The 22958-nt window shown below is 39.8% G+C and overlaps 1 protein-coding gene and 1 long non-coding RNA gene across 3 annotated transcripts in view; one reads left to right on the forward strand and one right to left on the reverse strand.

The window, feature by feature from the left end:
- grb10b (growth factor receptor-bound protein 10b) overlaps positions 1 to 22958 on the forward strand; it is a 69574-nt gene that overhangs the window by 16199 nt on the left and 30417 nt on the right. For both annotated transcript variants that reach the window (XM_031278226.2, XM_031278225.2), the window contains exons 3-5: positions 6515 to 6611; positions 14856 to 15138; positions 17375 to 17519. In XM_031278226.2, coding sequence (XP_031134086.1) covers positions 6515 to 6611; positions 14856 to 15138; positions 17375 to 17519 — 525 coding nt within the window. The remainder of the gene's footprint in view (positions 1 to 6514; positions 6612 to 14855; positions 15139 to 17374; positions 17520 to 22958) is intronic.
- Positions 993 to 11456, reverse strand: LOC116035242. Its single transcript, XR_004101309.1, has 4 exons — positions 11446 to 11456; positions 6352 to 6361; positions 3213 to 3215; positions 993 to 1127 (listed from the first exon to the last, which is right to left on the reverse strand). It is a non-coding gene; the product is annotated as an uncharacterized LOC116035242 (long non-coding RNA).

The raw sequence follows: 22958 nt of genomic DNA on the forward strand, positions 1-22958 counted from the left end.
CACACACACACACACACACACACACACACACACACAAATACATACACACAGAAACACACACGCTAGGACCTTTTGTGATGAGTGTTTTTAGTGTGTTTCCTTGTTCAGTGGAAATCATATATCATGTTCCTGGAGTAGATCCAGTAGACCAATGAAAAAAAAAAATCAATCACATACATGAAAAGGAAAAGTTTTCCTAAAAACATAAACATTGATTTTCACCTTGCCAACAGTGCTATATTTCTGTCCTGGGTTTGGGGTGATTGATTGTAGTTCACCTGATTATTATGTCAAAAAGTTACAGGAAATTTATCTCACTCAAATATAACGACAAGGTAATCATAATAATCATTCGTGGGCTTACAGTATTGAGTAAATCACAGCATACTAGCCAAACAAAACCAAAGCAAATCACATTTAAACTACTGTATGAGGATGCATAGATACACACTAAAGGAGCTGCAGGCACTTTTTGTCTTTTAATCCTAATCTTAATTTGTCATGTTGAATTGTTACTGACAGTATTAGTGTATGTGAATATTTGGATTAGAAAGAGACGAACTTGATGTTGATTTTAGGTACAAATTAAGGCTTAAACATCAACTTGTATCCTGATGTGCTGATTTGCTTTTATGTGAGGAAGGGCAGATTTGGACCTTTTGGACATCAGGTTTTAGGTTTTAGAGCAAAGGGCTTCCAAACATTTGTATTAGGGCAGTAGCACTATTAGTCTGATCAGAAGCTAGTCTATTGACTGCTGAACCATAGCATTACCTATGACCTTTGACCTCAGAGGCCTGAGAACAAGTAACACATTTAGCACGAGTAGCACTTAGCTGTAAACTCATCTGTGGTTCTGTTTAGAACCATTTAAAGAACAAGTGTGTGCCCTTTTATTATTCTTATTTTTTTTAGAACATTTTAATAAAATTTGTCAGGCTGGCGCCATTTCTAATGAGACTTGAAGATTTATGATTTATTTTTTGTTTAGATTTCTATATTTTCTTTTATATTGTTCTTTGATTGTCAAAGTGTAAGATGCGAAACGAAGTCAAGAAAATGACTTGTAAATGTATGTAATTATTACAAAGCTGGAAAATATTGACATGTATAGTAACATGAATTAACTCATCTTAGAGAGACAGAAACCAAAGATTGTAGACTGTGTGTGTGTGTGTGTGTGTGTGTGTGTGTGTGTGTGTGTGTGTGTGTGTGCGTGTGCGTGCATGCTTACATGCTTGTATTTGTGGTAGAGTGAAGTTAGGGTCACAAGTGTGTATATTGTTTCTGTGATTCTGCCTTATTGCTTCAGCTGCAAAGATGAATCCACGTATGTTGTTAGCAAAGCATAATTTTTAATGAGGCATACATTTAATAATGGAACAGTTTAAGGAACTAACCCAACAAAAATAAAACTACAGGGAATAGGTCTTGAGTTTAGGCTGAGGTTAACCCCCCTTTTATGAATCGCCATATACTGTATAGTGTCCAAAAATAGAGCAATGTAAATATGTTTAGGCTAATCTTCTCTGTGTACCATATTTGCGTATTTCATTCACACTGCAATAGTTCCCTTTTCTCAAACACACCAAGCCCTCAACATTTTGTCTTGTAATTTAGATGATTTTAATGGAAATCAACTGTTTTTTTGTTTTTTTTGGCAGACATCGACTATTCCATTATTGGAGGCTGCTTTAAAAGCTTTAAAATCTAAATGGAGTGAATAATAATTTAGTTCTTTGAACGGTTTGGATGGATGCTGCTGGAGCTACAGTATACAGACCTTAATGTACACACTCTAGTTTACACACTCTGCTGTTTGCAAAGCATTCAGCTATAACAGATGTACCTTGATTGCTGCTTGACTTGCTGTGAAATTCCGATGTTAAGGAAGATTTTCCCTGATAAAACTGCATCGGCAATCCAAAACAGATTCGAGTGAAGATAACATTCATACTAAACTCAAGAGATTATATCACCACTTTAATCTTGTTTCTGTTGTATGATTGTGACCAGTGAATAAATGATGGTATGTGCAAAGCAAGGCAAATTTGATGTGGTAAAAAAATATTGTTAGTGGCAGGATGATAGCTTATTAAAGGACCCTTAATCCAGAAACTACAGTACCAATAATATGTTTTATAAGGTTAGATAAATGTAAAACAAACCTGGACCCTCATGTATAGTAAAACTCTCTGGATGCCAAAAAATATTGTCATGTATAACAGTTCTGTTTGCCCTCTAGTGTATTAAGCTTTCCCAAATCTAAGCTGAATCACTGGATAAACAAGCAGAGTCCAGCACATGTTTTCCCTGAGGTGCCTGAGATAGCCATATTGTGTTATTTGGGATTAAACATTAACACGATTGTGTGGTGTTTCCCATAACCTACCAATATTTCTTGAAATCATGGAGATTGCATTTGTTTTGCTTGAGCTTTTCAGTGTGAACAGTTTATTGCATTTGTAAGAGGAGGATCGTTTGACAGAAATCATTTGTCAGTATGAACGTGGTATTGAGGCTATGGTGACTAAGTTAACTTTACAGCTTTGACTCAGTTGATCATCACTTTCAGTAACCTACATTTAGTTAAATCAAATGTACAAGTGTTCCTTTCCTTTAGTGTACATTCACCATACCTAGTTCAGAGACATGGACTGGCTGGATATAATTCCAGCATGCATTAGGTACCTATCCCTGCATTTATAAGCAGAAATATGTCTGAATTTCTTGCAGCAGGGCAGGCAGGATAACCAGGCTATTTGTATAATCAAGGGATGTTTATACATGTTTTATTTTTATTGGTAACATTTAGCTTGGGTTTATGATGTTAAACAGTAACCAACTGTTTGTTCTCACCTCATTCAGAATTTAGTAAAGTATTGGTTTTGGATAGGGACCAGTGGGTACCACTGACCAAAACTTTCAATAAAGTTTTCATAAATACTGTAATTTTTCTGCTTTCTTTTTGCTTGATATATTTATGATAAAATAACAATGTACTGTATGTCTAAAGTAGCCAGTGATTATTTCAGTAAGTAGGGCTACTTATAGAGGCAGATGTATCTTAGAAAACTTTCCTAGTTCTGCTGAACTCCGATGGACCTGTCAAATTGTCTGGGTAAATAACATAATAAAGGCTAGGACTAGAGCAGACATTCATGTGATCTCCTGATCTCATTTTGGTTCATTATGTAAGACTGGATTTCCACCTGCTGTCTAGTGTTCATTTATTTAGTAACAGGACTGTCTCTACAGTTAGCACTGTCTGTCAGCAAGAATGGTTTGCCAGAAGCAAGTCTTGGACCCTTGAGTAAGATTTCCACATCTCTAAAGCTTTCTGAGCATATTAGGTTCTTGGTAAATCGAACCGTAATGGAAATCTTATACTGTCAAACTTGAAATGTTCTTATGGATCAAGTCCATTCTCAGCTCTTTCTTAACCAAAGGCCTCTCTGTAAGCCAAGTATCAATTCATATTCAATCCCCGGGCATAACATTTAACCTCAATCTGACCTCTTCTAAAGGCGTAGCTTTGACATGTGTCTCAGTCTTTTTCTTTTAGTTTGAGGCCCAATCTCCAGACCTTTGTGTCAGTCCTGCTTTCAGTGCCTTAACCTTGTCTCTAGCCTTCCACTGACCCCTTTTAAAAAGCTGAACCCTCGGCCCCTTGACTCTTATTTGGAGTTCCTTTCAACTTCATTAATATGAAAGGGTCCTTGTGCTACTTGTTAAAACTTGGCCTACCCTCAGTCCTGTTTTGACCCCTCTCTAAGAACTTAAGCAACATGTGTGTGTGTGTGTGTGTGTGTGTGTGTGTGTGTGTGTGTGTGTGTGTGTGTGTGTGTGTGTGTGTGTGCCTGTGCTTCTGTGTCTGTGTGTAAAATAATTACTGTGAGAGCAGAGTGAGAAAATGCAAGAACAAGGATAAAAGAGAGAGAACATCTTTTCTTCAACAGACAAAAAAAGAAAAAATGTCGGCTTTTATTTTCTTATTTTTCTTCTCCCCTCTTTGTTGTCTCAACCTTACAGGGTTCAATAAACCTAGAACCAAATGTAGAGTTAGGCAATAGAATGACTGAGAATTATGCTAAATGGCCAGTATTTATAGAATGAAATCCCCAACAACATTCAAGTGTCTATAGAGGCATCAAAGGCTGTCTGGGTTTTAGATTTTTGTTGGTAAAGTCCACAAAAGAGATCAAGGTGTGCTTTAAAGGTCCTTTATAGTGTGTGTGTGTGTGTGTGTGTGTGTGTGTGTGTGTGTGTGTGTGTGTGTGTGTGTAAACTCATTTACTCCCAGACAGCCATGCAGAATAGTATTCAAGACCAGTATATGGTGTGAAAGAGTCCCCACGTTTTTGCTCAGTGGAGCTGAACCATGACCATCCTGTCCTGAATACGCTCTCATACACACACACACACTAATGCTGTACCATCCCACTAACCAAACAGCGTCCCAGTGCTGTTTGGGTGACTGGGTAGGGATCAGTCACAGTCTGGTAACTGGACTCCCAGATGGTGTGTTTTGATGACGGGGCTAGCTATGTCATGGGAACAAATGGTGTGACGCGGTGGTTATTTTACTATTTTTTTTTATTTCAAAAGCAGGTTAGTCCCATTAAGCTCCAAAATCTCTTTTTCAATCCAGCCGAGAACGCAAGACAATACAAAGATGGAACAATGCAATGAAATGATTGGATGCGGTTGGGTTAGTTGGTATAGAAGAGGGGTTGGAGGGTGGTGGTGGACAGAACCATATGCTGCCGATGGACCTCCAGTTATATCCAGTATAGTCTGAACTTAGGCACCAGTATAGACACCAGAGAGGAACACTGATGACTTCTTAACTGAACATTAAAGCTAAACATTTTGCAGGCAAATCATGGATTGTACATTACTAAACTATTCAGCCGAATTGAGTCATCAGAGTGGAATTCTCCTTCAAGCTATATTCTCACAGTGAGTCAATTCTCTTTGAACTGCTCATTAAATCTTGTTAGTAAAGTTACTTTTAATGTTACAGATGCTGAAGGAATTAAAAAAAGTTTGAAGAAAACAAATTAGAAATAAAAGAAGTGAATTTTTTTTAGCTTTGCATTGAAAATGGCTCATTCAGGAACGTCTTTACATCTGTTGCAAGGAGACACAAATCTAATATAAAATGCATCTAAAACCTTCCAAATTCGAGAATTGAGAATAATGGTAGAAAAGGAATTTGTTGTTTAAGTGCATATCACATTAGGTGTGTGTGTGTGTGTGTGTGTGTGTGTGTGTGTGTGTGTGTGTGTGTGTGTGTGTGTGTGTGTGTGTGTGTGTGTGTGTCGGTGTGTGTCGGTGTGTGTCGGTGTGTGTCGGTGTGTTGGTGTCCGTGTGTGTGTGTTGGTTTGTGTCGGATGTGTGTATGCTTGTATTTGTGGTAGAGTGAAGTCAGGGTCACGGGTGTGTATAATGTTTCTGTGCCTTATTGCTTCAGCTGCATGTGCGTACACTGTACAGAAAAATCATCTGACTGGGGGTCTAAAGAATAACATGATGGGTACCAGTAACATCGTCATTTAATCAGTGTAACTCAAAGGCTCTAGAGGCAAGAAAGATAAGTCAAACTGATAGAAGGCAATCTATGATAGAAAATAAGGTAGAACAACATCTGTGTAAGAGAATCCAGCTCTGCCTGCATTGTCTGTCACTACTGTGAATGAGGCAGAACAAGCAACCGTTTTTATTACATCATCAGAGGAGGTCTGCTGTGGGTCAGTAGCAAGTACACAGAAAGTACCAATTTGTGCTGTTCCCACTCCTCAATCAAATATGACAAGAAACATGACTTTTTTTGTGGCGATTTGTTTGCAGTGACTGGAAATATGATGGAAAAAGGTCAAACCAGGACTTTGTCTTTAAATGGTAGAAATAGTAGAGGTTATCATAGTTCAAGTGTTTTGTATTTTTTATGTTATTGTAGCGTTAGTTCCAAATGGAAATAATATATAATAAAATGAAATAAAAATAAAACATTATGTAATGCTTCCACCTCTCATTTTGAATTTTGGATCAAGGATACTACCTTTTGTGGGCGACTTGTGTGGCTTTTGGCTTGGAGGTAGAATGGTCGCCCTTATAATCACAAGGTTGGCGGTTCAATCCTATGCTCATTCGGCCACATATCCAAGTGTCCCTGAGAAAGACACTGAACCCCAAGTTGCTCCCCGGATGCTGTCCACTCTTAATACTTAGGATGGGTTAAAAATGCAGAATTAGAATTTCACTACAACGTACTGTGTGTATGTGACGAGTAAGAATAAAGTTTGTTTTTGGTATTTGAAGGCCGGTGTGTCACATGGTCTTGTAGACATTTGAATGTCTGTATGTAATAGAGGTATACCCACACTAAAGTACCAGTTAGTGGGTTGCCTCTATGCATCAACCATTGTGGGTTAAGTGTTTGGCTCCTGTAACACAGTTCCCAGTGGGGCGACAAAATATAATTTTTTTTTCTTGCTTCTCTCTTCCACAGCAGGACAATATAGACCTGTCCTCCAATCACAGACAAGCTGACCTCATTGGTCCGAGCTTCCAGCAATCAGCCAATCGGAGTTCTCCTAACCATCAAGGTTGGCATATACTCTTACATCAACATATGATTTTACATAGTAGTGGGACTTGTTGAGGGGGATAATATATATTTGGGTCTCTTCCGCTGCAAACATTTCAGCAGTTCAAAGGGTGATTCATGGACACAGGGTGCCATTATAATCACGCCATATATATAATTGCGCCATGCAGGGTACATCCATAACAATCGGAGCATGAGATTTAAGCACAATATTGGCTCAGCATGGGAGGTAAGGGCGGGGAGTCTGCGAGGACTCAACGAGTAAATTAGAACGCTTGGCCCCAGCATGGGAAATAAATAGAGCAGAAATTACATTGTATTTTTTCAGGATCAGCCGGGATGGAGGGAACTCAGGAGGACCGGAGAGGCAGACAAATGCAGATGACTTTAACTCAGGAAAAATTTTGCTTAAACTGTCTGAATAATGATATTTTGGGTGGATACCCAGTTTAATAAAGCGTAGATAATGCCAGACAGGTGTTATGAGCGAGATTTATGACCACTGGTACTCCAGACCATTTAGATTTTTATCAGATCTCCTCCACTGTCTCACTCTTTTTTTAAACGCCTCAAGCAATGGGTGACAATTTAGCGACCACCTTTTTCCATTTTATCATGTCTCACAAACTGTATTATGTATGCGGCTGCAAGTCTATCATTTGAGCAGGGATTTTGAATTTAGCTTCAGTACCTCTGGTGTTATTAGTGGGATTATAATCCTTGCTAACGTTATTAAACTTGTTTTCCAGTAAACCCACACTTTTATTCTTAGAGCCGCTGTAATAGCGCCACCAGCTACTTACTGTGCTTGCTATACAACTGGAACAGTGGAGGGAACAGTATGCCATTGTTGGAACATGACCTGCCATTATTTCACGTTTGGACTGAGATGCTATTGAGCGGTAACCTGACAAGCCAGACCCACATCAAGATGTTTGGTCTGGGAATTCACCATTGGCAGGGCTCAATCCGAGGGGTGGGATAATCGTTGTCTTTCAAATTCCCTCTGCACGCAATAGGATAGCGCTACAACCAACCAGAGCAATGCTAGTTGATAGATTAAACGATAGATTAAACTCCGAACACATCTTCCTTTTTTAAGAATAACTTCAGTGCTGTTCTTTGTTCTTTTCTCAAAGAAAAGCTTAACTCCAAGTCTCCAGAGTCGCGGCCAAAGCCGATTCGAAAGACCGCTGTTCGCCAGCAGCAGCAGCCATTGCCTTTGTTTTCAAGTAGCAGGGAATTCACGTGGAACCGTCGTAACTCTGCCGTCATTATGTTAAGCCCGTCCTCCGACTCTATACGCGATGTGATTGGCCCGGCTAGAGTTTGGCTTTTCCAGCTCACAAGCCAATGGAGAGTTGCTAGACCCCCTGGCTGCAAATTACATTTGCTGCCGCTAGGGTGCGTCTAGATTTCTAGGCTAATTGAGTGGCTTATTGTGGCATTTGCAAGCCGATATTTGATGTCTAGAAATAGAAGTTGCTCCACATGATTTTCCCAATATGTAATCTATAAATTGCCATGCACGTACTATTTTACTGTGAAGTTAGCATTTTCAAAGTTTAATAATGCTTGCCCTAATGCAGTCTTTCTTAAATATCTATAACAATGACGAGGCCGAGCTGTGGCATGACACAGACTTGAGTCCTTCCCAGTCTCTCACAGATGCAATTTCACAGCCTTGTACTGTGCAAACACCATCTTCTCTTTGTTGTTTTCCCCGCCACACGCCAGAGTGACTTCAGTCGTATAGCCAAGTTAATTTTCTATAGACTTTTTCAATGGAAATCCATTGCTAGGCAATAGCCTCTGCCTCTTGTTAACTTCCTGTCATGTGATGTCATTCACATACACTGCAACAGGAAATCAACTTGGGCACATTTGATCACACACCGACTTAAAAGACTAGATAATCATCCACTATCACCAAGTTTTCATTATATTGTTTTAGAATTTCACCAATAACAGTACAAATCATGCCTTGACCAGGAAGTACTTCATTTAATTTATTTATTCAGAATAAGGAAAGCAGTGGGCAGTGAAGAACCTGGGATAAAGTCGTCTGGACATGGTTCTGTCCCAGAGAAAAGAGACCGAAAAAGAGGAAAGAAAAAATGGGAGAAAGGTGGGGTGCTCAGATGTGGTCTGCTACTTCAACTTAGCATATGACATAACGATGCAGTCATGAGATTAGTAGTGCCTGCGAGATAAAATCATCTGAATGTGACTATGTGAAGGTTATTTAGTAATTTCATTGGCTAATATCTCAAAATGTTATGTACTAGCATTAAGATATCTGAGGCGAGGCAGTTACATCCTGTTCCACACTGTAGCAGACCCAATAATCATGTGTATTTATTTGTGTGTTTGTTTATGTGGGATGATAAGGCCATGACATTTTCACTCCTCTGTTTTTTGGTTGTTTGGTCCAGGAGTCAATGGAGTGAATGTTTCGTGTGGCTCAGACAATAGAGGAAGCTTGGGCCCTTTTTTACTCCTAATTTAACCGATTATACTTTCTTAGAAGAGAAGGGGAGTAATGAGCTCAAGCAATAGAGGGAAAGAGGACAAAAATGTCAGTGTTATCCTTTGACCCATCAAAGTTAAATTTGATTATATTGGTTATTTTGGTTCTGACTGTTACAGTCAAGTAAAGGCCAAAATCTGAAAAGGAACAGATGGATAGATGGAGGACTGACTTTAAAACAAAGGTCTTCACTTTGGCATGTTAAACCTCCAATTAAAACATTCATGTAGTTTATAAATCATGCAACTCCTTAAAATATCGTGAATTAAAAATTAACTGATAATCAGTTATTATTGTCTAAGTATTATGTAAACTGAATTTATGGGGGTGTTGGATCATTTATCAAAAAAAATTTGAAAAAACAATATATTTGTTCTGACAAAGATTAATAAATTAATCAAGAAAATAACTGTCAGATGAATCACTAGTGAAGTTAGTGATAGCCCTAGTGTAGTTCCCATAGAGCACAGTATTAAACAATCCTCCACATGGATCCATAGTCCACACTCAGGATAATCAACATCTTATAATAAAGGATTTTTTAAGAGCAAGGATTTGTTAAAAATATATTTGTTTCCTCGGCTTCTATCCATTTATTACACAGCATTAGCAGTCCATTTAACCTCTATATTATCTCTCCTTAATAAAGCTCTAGAGGTGTAAATACCGTTTGTTACACATTTTATCCTGTTACACTGTACATGCTGCGTTCCGAAATACCAAAGCCACAGCCAGTGTATGATTCTCAACAGAGGTCCCTCTTTTAGGTGGATACAGCGATCAATAAATTCTTAATTGTGCATCTGTCAGATGTTGCTGGTATGTCTCTTGTTTTGTTGTTTAAAACACCTTGCTTGGCACATGAGGGTGGGGTGAAAGTTTAGTTACCTCTAAACTTCTTTTAGACCTGGGGTGCAGATTTATGGTACTTGCTACAATAACATGTTGATCTTTACAGTGTAAGGATATTATCCAGTGTAGTGTTGGGTGCCAAAGTTTGTTGCAGATAAGCAACTGCATCACATCTGTAAAAAGTCTCACTTTCAACAGCTCTGTCTACATCTGTAGCTGTGTGTGCTATTCTGAGAGGATCTAATTAAAGCTGTAATATTGGCCATGTGTGCCATGACATAAAGGTGTAAATGTCTCTTATATGCCAAGGCTAAGTGTATGTGTGTTATCTAGGATAACTTTTTGTTCTGTACTCTATGTCAAAGAAAGAACAACCTTAGTTTGCTCCCTGCTCCAAATCTTTATGGGTTTAAATCCTGTGCGTGCATGCCTGCATGCTGTCTGTGTCATCAGTCTGTCAGCCTTATATCCGGGTGCATGACACATATCTTTGTTTGTCCGAATGTGACGTACATAGGTGATTGCAATCGTATGACTAGTTAGAATGCAACAATCCTGCATCCGTGCATCCAAGTTTATGGGTTGTGTTTTATTGTATGCAAACAGCTCTGGCAATCCCCATCCAGAGGCCAGACTAGGTCAGATTGATGAGTAAATGTATTTTCTCTTACTAGCTAGAGGGTACATGTCTCACCTAGTGAGAATGATGGATGATGAGCAGATGATGTATGTAAAGGTAAAACTCATTTTTGGAATTCTGCTCACTTTTGATGTAGTATCTGGTTTACCCTCATGTCATTTGTTAAGTATTTGTTTGGTTATGTTGTTAAAAAAAAGAAAAATATATTTATGATTTTATTTTTATTACCGCTGCTGCTGAATGCAGGTAGGGCTTGGGCAATATATCGATATTATATCGACATCGATATATGAGGCTAGATATCGTGTTAAATGTTGGATATCGTAATATGACACGTGTTGTCTTTTCCTGGATTTAAAGGCTGCATTACAGTAAAGTGATGTCATTTTCTGAACTTACCAGACTGTTGTAACTGTTCTATTAGTTGCTTTACCCACTTAGTCATTGTATCCACATTATTGGTGATTATTTATCAAAACTCTCATTGTGTTAATATTTTGTGAAAGCACCAATAGTCAACCCTACAACATCGCCACAATATCGACATTGATGTATTTGGTCAAAAATATCGTGATATTAGATTTTTTCCACATCACCCAGCTTTAAATGCAGGCAATGTTGCTTTGTCCTGTGCTACAGGTGTCTTACCCGGTCCTTACCCTTGTATGGCCTTGTTTGAAACCTGTGTCCTGTGGTATATAGCTCTTTAGCTCTCCAGGTTATCTATAAGTAGCTACTCCAGCTTACCTGTCACTATTAATACCTACAGATTAACCACCTGTGATTCACAGGCACCCGTGATACAGCTACCTGACACGTTTTCAGGAAAAGCTCCTCAAAGGCGACACTTTCAGTTTCAGCTTTTAGCATCAGTGCTGGAGACAAAGCTATGCATGCTGACATTGGGATGTTTACTAGCGTGTTAACCTTTGGCTCATGTTGTTGTTGTTGTTGTTGTTGTTGTTGTTGCCTCTAGAACATTTCTTTTTAATGGAAAAAATAAATCTGCTGTACTTCCACGGGAAACTGATTCCTCGCAAGGCTTAGCGGCTCACTTTGAAACCAGTGCTTTTAAAACTTTACATCAATCAAATTGCTGTTTTCCAACGTCAGCTGTCCACTGAGCAGTGGAACCTTTAGCTGCTTTAGAGTGGCATGACCCTCGCACCACCTCGCATGATCCAGCTGTCAGCTGTTCTGCACCCTGAGCTGTGGGGAAGTTACATGAGTAACACAGTACAGGGCATATTTTAAGCCCTGGAGTTCTGACTGAAGGTGGTGCATAATATGGTTTTATTCATTCATTCATTCGTTCATTCACTCACTCTCAGCTTTGTTTTGTGAACCATTGGCTGTGGCTGAAGTTTTTGTATACACTGAAGTAGACATAACAATATGCTAGCCTATCTCTTTTTTCAGATTCTTTTTCATGTAATCATTAAGAATGAGACATCTTCTCATTTTGCATGTTACAATGTAGGGCCACTAAGGGACTGTTCGTTATTTAATTAAGGGGCCACCAGAGGAGTTTTGTGGCCTCTAACGTCTAAAAGACGTGACCCTCCCCTCATCAGTAATAATTTTCCTATGACCCTCCAAAATGATTTGAAAAAGAGGCATGACCCTCCCCTTGCGTGCAAGTTTGCATTTAGCAAAGAAGTACAGATGCCATTTGATTTTTACAGCCATGATGTACAGGAGTTAACCTCTGCATTCTCATCTTACACATCACACTCCTCTGTTATGGTGTGGTGGCCATTTCAGTAGACTTACTCACTAACATTGTTGTGGAAACACAATAAGCATGGAAACTAAATGCACACTTCATGCATTACTGCATTACTTCAAATACTAAGTTACTCCTCTAGTAAACTAGTATTCACATGAAATAAAACAATAAAACATTGAGACCATTCAGCAAAGGACGCTGGGAAATAACAAGTCAACACTGGTTGCTATGGACTTGTCACTAGGCTTCGTCATTGTATATTTTAGCACATAGGTAAAGGTGCCGAAGCTGAACATTATATTCCAAAACACATATGTTTATTTTTAAAGCAGATTTTAAATTACATTATAACAATTTAACAATTCGCCCTTATGAAATCCAATCGCGGCACGGCTGTTTTGGAACTCAATAGACAGACGCTTAAATTCAACTAAAATGTAACAGTGAACAATCAGTGTTGGACCTACAGTCTGTTGAGATGCCTCTCCAAACTCACCATAAAACGTTAAGACAAGTTGAGAAAAAAAGATCCCTATTTTGCCGTAATCCAATGACACGAAAAAAAAAGTAGCCTAATCCACAGCGATCAGTAGATCCACAAACAGAGTCACGGTGTATCCAGCAAGGCCTATACGAGCGTCACATTCACCAGCCAGCTCCAAACAGGTGAACAAGGCCTCTCCACTTCGCCGTTTAAACAAAGTGGAATAAACGTATACAAGTTCAAATCTACACAAAACCCGCAATCAATTAGTAAGCTGACATCACATTTATATACATGGCATTTAGGAAACCTTTATTGCAAGGTTGGCACGGCAAGAGGCCCGACGAGTGCAACAGTAAGTTTCGTTTTTTAAGTGCTGCTGCTCCCATCGTCAGCCAGGTAATATTTTTTTTTACTAAAGCAGTATATGAAATCTGATGTATTACCTACCACCATTTAGTTGTCTTGTGTTATTTAAGATATTTATAAAATATCTGGTCATGCCAGATGTAATTATTCGCCTCACTTTTTAAACAATGCAATTACCCGTTTCAGCCACCGGGGCAGTGCTCCTCCTGCCCCCCCAGCAAACTCTGTGTATGCGGTCAGACTCATCTGCTAGGGGGCCGAGACTGAGAGGTACATGGATAAATATGCACCAAACAAGCCACTTTGAAATTTTGCTGTTTTCATGAATAAAAAAGTTGGGTGACTCCCCCCCAACTAAAAAATGTTGGATGACCCTCCCCTCAACAAAAAATAAAACGACATGACCCTCCCGAATTTTCCACCGGTGGTCCATTCCATAAATACCGAACGGTCCCTAAGAGAATCGGTGCAAATAGTAATATGACTCCATCCTAAGACATATTTTATTATAAATGTCTTCTCTTATTGGGTTTTATTATAATTAATGTTATTTAAATTTGTGATCATGTCCTAATATCTGAATGGGGTTCCTTCACATGAACCCCATACATTTGAGAGCCCCTGTGCTCTACAATTAGAACTTGTCTCCCCCTAGTGGTTTACTTGTGTCCTACAGTACAATTGAGGGATCTGGATACATAGATTGGATGATGAATTTAGGAGATTTCTATTTTCATAATGAAGAATTATTAATCATAAGACGAGTCAGCACTGCATATTGTAATTTAGAAAGAGTTATGAACCCAGTTTACCCAGACGATAAAACTTTCACAGCATGAAGCAACTGGAGAGAGAGCTTCTCTTCAATTGAGCTCGTTTCAAACTTTGACACAACATGCTCCTGGAGTCAGTTGAAAAATTCTTTTCATGAATTTAAATGGGCCTAGATGTTTTCACAGGGGCTTTGAGAATAGATTCCCCCTCCGAAAAGATTTCCACAGAATGTTTGATACATGCAGGGAAGTTAGAGCAGATGCTTACAGTGTGACGCCTTCGCTGTGAACCCCAGTGGTAAGGGTTAAAAAGTGTTACAGGCAGGTTTGAGCTTGTACCCGTTATCCCTGGAGATTTGGCTCACAGAGTAGCACCATGTACGTAGTCAAGATAGTCTTGCTGATTGAGCACTCTGGCAAAACTGGTTACCTGTGTGTGTGTGTGTGTGTGTTGTGTTGTGTTGTGTTTTGTGTGTGCCAGTGTTTTTTTGTTTTTTTTAAGTATTACTTAGAATTAAGGTGGTGCAAAGTTAGGTCAAGGGTTCAAATCCTGGCCACAATGAAATGCTAAAAACTAAAATAGAAAGGGAAAGTCCCGACGATCTCCAGGGACTTAACTTCTTTTTTTGTGTGTGCCCCAACTATTTAAAACCAAAGCAGCAGGCTTATAGGCTTTTCATTTTTCTTTTATTGTGCTTTTATTGCATTTTGGGTTTGACTGGGTCTTTCTAGCAGTAGCGATGTGTTTTCTGCTCCACACTGTTCTGTGGTCATTTGTCCTCAACAGTTTTTAGTCTTGTTTGAGAGATTTTTACTTCCAGTTTCTCAGTCAGTGATGTGCTCCTTTTCTATCTGTCTCCTCCAGAGGATGACGTCGATTTGGAGGCCCTGGTGAATGATATGAACTCTTCGCAGGAGAGCCTGTATTCCACCTGCAGTGGTCAGCAGACAGAGTCCACCCCACTACTGCACAATGGACAAACCTCTTCCTCACACCACAATCACATGCAACACAACCAGCCTCGGCAGGGTCAGCACTTACATGCGCTAACCCACGTCTCCCCAGAGCCATCCTCCTCCTCCTCGTCTGCGGACTCACCTCAAACCAGCCTCCGACGGTCGCAACCCATGCACATCCTCGCTGTCCGGTAGGTGCCTCAGCAGTATATGCAGATATCCATATTGATACATTTTTTTGCCCACTTAAGGAGTTCATAGTTGGCTGTGTTGTGTGGCAGGCACTAAATAATAGGGGTGAGGGAAAAAATCGATGGCTCTCAATTTGAATGCACAAACATGTACATAAACATATATTTGGCTGCAGGACGGCATAGTGAGTTGGGTGAGTGCCCTTCAAACCACTACAGTGAGATAACCAGCATCATAGAGAAACAGAGGTGCTACCACATGAATGTTAATATGACACCAACAGGGTTTGGAGGATTTGGCCCAGAGGTTTGAGGGAATGTCCATCAGCCTGTGAATTTGGTTGTGGATGGCAAAGTGCTCATTCATTTTCTTGTATCCCAAGGGGCGTGGTTTCGTCTCTAAACTTGTGTTGCTCTTGATGCAACAGAAACATTTGTGATAATAACGGTAGAAAGAAATTGTAGTTGTAAAGTGAAACAAAAGTACAACTGTGACAGGTGATCTTCAGTTTAGCACTTATTAAATGTAAAGCCAATAGTCAATTAATCAATTTGAACTATTTTAATGATGTAATCCACAATTTTCTGACATTTTACAGACCAAACAATTGATCAAACAACTGTTAAATAATTGGCAGATTAATCTATAATGAAGATAGTCATTAGTCACAGCCTTTATTGAGTGTATTTAACACATGGTTGAAGGGAATTTTGAATGAGCTGTTCGTCAGTAAAATGTGTGCATTCATCAGGTGTTTTACAGTGACATCAAACACATCCTAGATACCATCAGAAGTGAACACCCTTGTAGATAACCATACACATAAACCAGCAATTAAAAATCTAAATAAGACAAAATGCTTGCCTGTTAACTTTCAGAACTCTTCACAGGGACACTATTTGACTACACAGCCAAGCTATGCGTCAGAATCTTTCGCTCACTGACTTCTAACTAGACCTGATATAGCTTTCTATCACAATTGTACATGTGCACACATACAGACACAGGCACTCAGGCAACATAATTATGGCCCTAAACTTTAAACTAACATCTTCCAGCCTCATACATTTGCATATGCATAGTCACGCACACATGCACAATTCTTTCCTCTTTTCTCTCTCCACATTGGAAAGAAGCCTCTCACTCCACACTATCATTCCTCACCACCCTCTCAATAATTGGGGATAGCGCTTCCTCCCCACTCCTCTGTAGCCTTTGAATGACCCATTCCTCCTTGCCACTCCTTGTTTGTCTCAAGCTACACCAGCAGGAGGAGAAAGGTAAAGAATCTCATTTATTTTAGTACCAAGTGCAAATGTCTCTCTCAATTTGAATAGTAGTAATCCCTACTTTCCCTAAGGCTGTTATTGTATGCATTCAAAAGTGGGTATTCTCACTCACACATACTGTAGAAGAATGGCTGCATGCTTACAGTGCGCACAAACACAAAGGCATTCATGGCAGAGCTGGTGTCAGCTCCTATTATTCGCCTTTGGAGAATATGACAGAAACAGAGGAGGGATGATCAGGTAATGGAGTATTCTGTCTTATGAGCTCTCTCTATCTCTCTCTGAAACAGACTCAGGCTCTGAAGTTCTTATTATTCAGGGCTGACCTCTGAATAACCCTGTTCTCAAGCTCAGATGGGACAACATCAAAAGGCCCGTTCCCTTTTGAACTCGCTGGGTTCTACAGAGAGACAGTTTGAGTCTTCTACAGTGATTCTCTGCTATCTAGCTAGAATTTCAAAAACCGACCTGCCCATTTTTAAAACTGAATCCTGCAAGGTTTATGATCAGCTGTCAAATCATCATTCCTCTCTTAGGCCACACGCTTGCACTGTCTACATCTCATTTAAAAACTACTTTAAAGCGATGTCTTGATTTAATATTGATGTGTGATAAATATTGCAGAAAATTAGCTGGCACGCTGCAGGGGTCTATGATTTCCACTTGCTGGGAGACATTCATTATAGGCAGATCAGATGGAAACAGACATGAGCCTGGATACTGAACAGCAATGCTTTAGTAATTTCAACTCTCTCTCCTGCACATATTCTACATGTGTCAGCGACTCTCATTTCAAAGTTATCCCATTTTACTTTTAAAGAAGTTGTTCCAGGTCACGACCTTAGACGTCAGTTCATATGTGTATTAGGGAACACAAGCTAATACTAAAAGTATGTTCGACAACCGTACTGTATGACTGTTCCTCTGTCCTGTGTCCATTGTCCAGGAGGTTGCAGGAGGAGGAGCAGCAGCTGAGGACATCATCTCTCCCGGCCATCCCCAACCCCTTCCCAGAGCTCTGCAGTCCAGCAAGCTCCCCTGTCCTCAGTCCTGGGTCTCTACCCCCTGGAGAACCCTCCACTGGCAAATATGTAAGTCAAACCCCACAAACCAGCACTGTAGAAACTTTTCAGGAATTATGAAAGTCACATTTTTCCCAGCAGGGCTCTTGTTGGTTTCATATTTTACTACACATTATAATTTAGTGTGGTTGCACTGGATACCAAACACTATCTTCATACGATATGGGAGACCATGTCAGAAAAACAGGATATGAGACATCAGCTGATTTTGATTTACTTTTATGTTGATTCCTGAGACACGTGTGACTCAAGTGACTTGTTTTGAAAGATGCAGTATTTGAAAATCGTAAATCAGCTGTATTTAGTGGTCATGTGTGTTGGACATATGCATGTAGGAATTTTCCCTGCTCTGCATCTGCCCCATGTTTTGCTCATCTGAGGCATGATGATTGCTTGCATGTGATAGCACTGCACTGTACAATCCATGTGTGTGCTCAAGAGGCTTTGCGGCTTTGTTTGAAGAAAAAGAATGAGGTGATGAGTGTAGGAGCATAGACTCTGTGTGTGTGTGTGTGTGTGTGTGTGTGTGTGTGTGTGTGTGTGTGTGTGTGTGTGTGTGTGTGTGTGTGTGTGAACACCTGCACAAACTGCATTTCTGTGAGCCTGTTTGCATTTGTGTATGTTCATTTGTTGACAACGATTTAGAGACTGGTCTGTCTATTCCTGGAAGTCAGAGTCCCCCCATCATCTGCTAATGATCTTCACATGGGGCCAGTGCTGGCTACAGTAACATACCAGCTTACAGTAATGTGAGGGCGGACAATTTCTCATAACTACTCTCCCTGGCTGTGATCCTGGCCTGTTCTGGCTTTTATGGTACAAGATCATAGACTGCAGTTCCAGTTAAGTTGTTTCTTGCCAAAATATAAGTCTGAGTTTAATATGACCTGCTCTGTTTTCTCAAACGTCAGCTCATAAATCACTTGATGAATTGATAAACCTGTGGCATCCAGTAAATGCTTTAAGAATTGGGAAGTTTGGCTTTGAATTACCAAATGTGACATTCATCTCTTAATGGTTAATAAGTCTTGAAAGATTAGATTTCAGTCTACTCTTCACGAGTGGGAAAGTTGTTTCTTTCTTTGCCTGAATATCATAGGCTTGAATTACTAGCTGTGGCATAAATTCAAAACTGCATGGTAAATCTTAGTTCATACTGTAAAGAGGTCAGATATTAATCTTACTAAGGTCAAGTGGTTATGAGTTTTGTATTGAATTACTAGCTGTAACATAACTTTGGCTCCTTATAAGTAAAGCAGGCGTTTCTAGTAAATATTCAGAAACCAATTTGTCAGACTGGGTGACCCGCTCAGGAAGGGAATGTTGTTGGTTTTTGAATTCCCAGACGGCTTGTTAAGAGGGCAGTATAAACCAGGAAGTGGAGTAGGGGATTTAAGGAGGTGCAGGGGAGTTGGAGATTAGCGGCGGAGGTAAATTATTTCTGTGATCATACAGTACGATGACATACAGTATCTCTAAAAGTTTTTTGAGGCACTCAACTCTAGTTGAGGATCTGCCTTTGACATTGACACAGTTATAACCCCACATCCTAGCAATCCTGTTTCCCATTTCCGAACTTTGAAGAGCCGGAATGAATGGATTTTTGTCTTAACACCAAAACATGTTTGCACACTTAAATCTTACAAAAAATTAACCCATACTTATTTTATCGTATCTTATATGCACAGTGCTCATTTTATAGTGACACATTTGTTTGTGTAACATGCGATTGTTTTGACCAATTTTTAATGAAGTTTAATTACAAGAACTTTAGTGTGTCTGTCACATTAGATAAGCTTTCACATGGAGTTTAACACCATGTGTTGAAACATTGCCATACATCTGCTCAGAATGTACTAAAATCTAAACTTGACTATAACAGTAAACAGTTACTAGATATAGAAAAAGTTTTTACTGGTTTTGTTTTGCTTGGACCACCAAACATTTGCAATAAAGAGGCATTGCTGAGAAAGGGCTGTGGAAAATTGAATTCCCATTGTGTTTTTACCATGCACACACTGTGCTCACAGTCATGTAAACGTGTGTAAGTGTGCTGTGCATCCATCAATGCATATGGGCGTATTAGTTTTTTAGATGCATGTGTGTTTGCGCGCACGTCTGCCTGTTTGTCTTTGTGAGTTCTGTAAACTATTTACAGCATTGGCAGTGTCTATCTATTGTTGATGGAAATGGAAAGTATGTCTCATTGTGGTTGTCGTTCAGTGGAAATTCAATTCAGCACCTTTACGTTGAAAAATAAAACCCTCCCAAGGAGCCGTCTCATCACACACATGTGCTTTTGGGGTCCAGCTCCGGAGACAAATGTACAACATATTCTTCCCTTAAGTGGTTCAGAGTGGAGTGGTGGTCTGTTTAGAGTTTGACAAGTGGGATGATGGGCAGGTAAATTATATTGCTCCCAACCCACTCTCCAAGACCTCTAACCATAATCATTTCAACCATCTGTGCTTTGTTATGTGACATTTTTCTTTATCTCTCTTTGTCAGTTTGTCTCTATCTACCCCTCTCCCTGCCCTCCAAACATTCAGTCCAGTCAGTCAGCCAGCCTGCTGGTGAGAAGTTTCTCTGTTTAGTTTACGGAATTTTCCGACCTCCGGGCACTTTCTGACAGACTCTCATAGTTATGTACCTCTGTTCCTCCTTACCTCACTCTTTGGCCTGTGTGCATGAGGCATGAGGATGCAGCGCTGGGCTCTCAGGAATCACTGGGCAAGCTGTTTGACATGGCCATATGACTCCCAATTACGTCACTTTCTTCCACTCTCCTCTCCCTCCTGTCTTTATCCATTTCCCCACTTTCAGCCCTCCTGTCTCTAAAGGCGCTGACACACCAACCCGATTATCGGCCGTCGGACAGTCTGGCGAGGTCGGTGCCGTCGGCTTTAATTTGGGCCAATTTGACTTGTTGATGTCAATGTCAATGACCAATCTGATTGATGGAGTGCTAGCCCCTGACTAGCAAATCAGTGCACTTATATTAAAACACTTACACTTACGGAAATGACGAGCAGGATGAGCGTGACGAACGGCTCTCAAAATCTGATGAAAATCTTTCAAACTGACCTTTGTCGATCAAAAAAAACAGACAGATTCAGCAACTCTATGGCCTATTTATCACTTAAAATGTTTTCAGAAATACGTTTCGGTGAACTATTTTCGTAAAATACGAGATCGTATTCCGAACAAGCCGCCATTATGGTCGGCTTTGAAATTTGGGAGAAGCCAGACCCACGTGATGCGTTCGTCATTTCTGGTTTTCATTTCTTGGGCGACAATACAGATTAGCGCCGCCTGCTGTTATGGAGACGTATCATGTATCGCGTACGTGCAGAACGTACGCTCAAGTCGGCGTCGCTTCGGTGTGTTCCAAGGCACTTTTTTGACCTCGGGGAGCCGACTGATCAGTCCGACTGCCTTTTCTGCCGACGGTCGGCCGTCGGGTTGGTGTGTCAGAGCCTTAACTTGTCTTTGTAGCTGTACAATCTTAAAGGAACTAAATAAATCTTAAAGGAACAAATAAATGTTTTTATTTTGGGAGCTGCATGATGATTAAGAACATTGAACGAGGAAGCTGCCATCTATGAACACTGGCACCAGTCCAGTGTGGTATGTGTGAAAGTGTGCACAGATGGGCAGATATTCTTCCTGTGCCTGCTAAGGATAACTGCAAACAAAATCTGGGCTTTCTTAAACTCCATACATATCCATACTAGGAGCTTGGCCTGTGTAATCCATGTTGTGCAATGGAAAAACCTATAAGAAGCTATGACTGCAAGGCAGTTAGCTAGTATATCCATTAATTTTCTCAGTCGGTTCTTGACAGTCTGTCCTCCGTAGTGCAATAGAGAGTGCTGTTATGTACTTACTCAGACACTGTGTTCCCATAGCTGCCCCAGTCAGTGTAGTGTGGGAACACTGATTTGATGGGTTGCCAGATTTTGCTGGATTTACTGTACTTGGACTGGATGTCCTGTAGCTCAGTGATCTCTATGGTATGGCAGGATCCCCACGCCCTGTCTCTGCCTCTCTAGTCTGTGTTTCATTATCTTTCTATTGGTCTGTCTATCTTTGTGTGTCTTTGAGTTTATGTCAGTGTTTGTTGTCTGTCATAAGTCCTCTTCTGTCATCCCTCCACCCTTTTGTCCTTCACTATGAACTTTTAGTTCAGTCAACATTCCTGTTGATGTTAGGTAGGCAGGAGTACTGTACAGTGTGTCCTGTAACACATTAGCTCGCTATTCAATTCAATTCAATTTTATTTATAGTGTCAAATCTCAGGACACTTTACAGATAGAGAGAGAGAGAGAGCGAGAGAGAGAGAGAGAGAGAGCGAAAGAAAGAGAGATATGCACAGCAACTACAATAGTAACTAACTATAATAATTATAGAAATATGACTAATAATAATTTTAGCAGTGGGTATAATGGTGATGAATGGTACATCATGAACAGAGGCAATTAGAGTAACAGTAAAGATAATAGAACTATACCAAACAAAAATAATAATAGTAGTAATAGTGGGCATTGAGCAGAACCACGGCAGCCACCGCAGCCACAATCCAGGTGCCACCACAATCCAAGGAAATCTGCGAGGCGAAAAAGCACGAGGACTCTGGGGATAGAAGCTAAGATAGTAACATGCATTAATGGGATATGAATGTTTACAGATGGAAAGAGAATACATACTTATTCACACATGATGAAGTAATGGTGCATGGTGCCAGACAAGCTGTGGACTTTTGGTTGGCACTAATAATGTTAGCAAATTAGCTGTTGGTGCTTACTGCCAGAATCATTGTCTAGTTGCACAAGTCTGACTAATAATATAATGCTACTGCTTTCTATATCACGCACATTTAACCAATCTTGCTATCAATCTGTCTACCATTTAAAAAAAATATATATATTTTTATTATTCTTAGACAGATAAGTACAGTATGCAAATGTTCAGGGTTATGTTGCATTGTACATTGCATCAATTTATAGTATTCCATTTAAAGATGAAAGCAACATGTACAGAGATATATGCAGCACATTATCAGGATAAAATAATAAAATATGCACATAAGCATTTTGTACATATCTTTTGAACGTGGATGATACTAACTGTGTGTTGCTTCCATAATTGAACTTTAAAAATATATCTGTGGATCTATATGTGCTCCACAAACTTACTGTAAATTACATAATAAAAAAATATGGAATGCCTTTTTTTATTTTCTGCATTTTTATTATATTCCGCAGATGAGATTACTTGTTGTGTTTTCCTTAGTATCCTTTCCTGCCTATTTCTTTTCTGAATTGTATTGTGAAATCTTCTGAGCTATATTAACATTTTGCTCGAATGATGGTGATGCTGGTCACAATTCCACCTCTCACTTTTCCTCACCTCTCTCTCTCTCTTTGCATGACATGTTCCTCCAGTTTA

Source organism: Sander lucioperca, chromosome 10, assembly GCF_008315115.2.
Source record: "Sander lucioperca isolate FBNREF2018 chromosome 10, SLUC_FBN_1.2, whole genome shotgun sequence".
Classification (NCBI taxonomy): Eukaryota; Metazoa; Chordata; class Actinopteri; order Perciformes; family Percidae; genus Sander; species Sander lucioperca.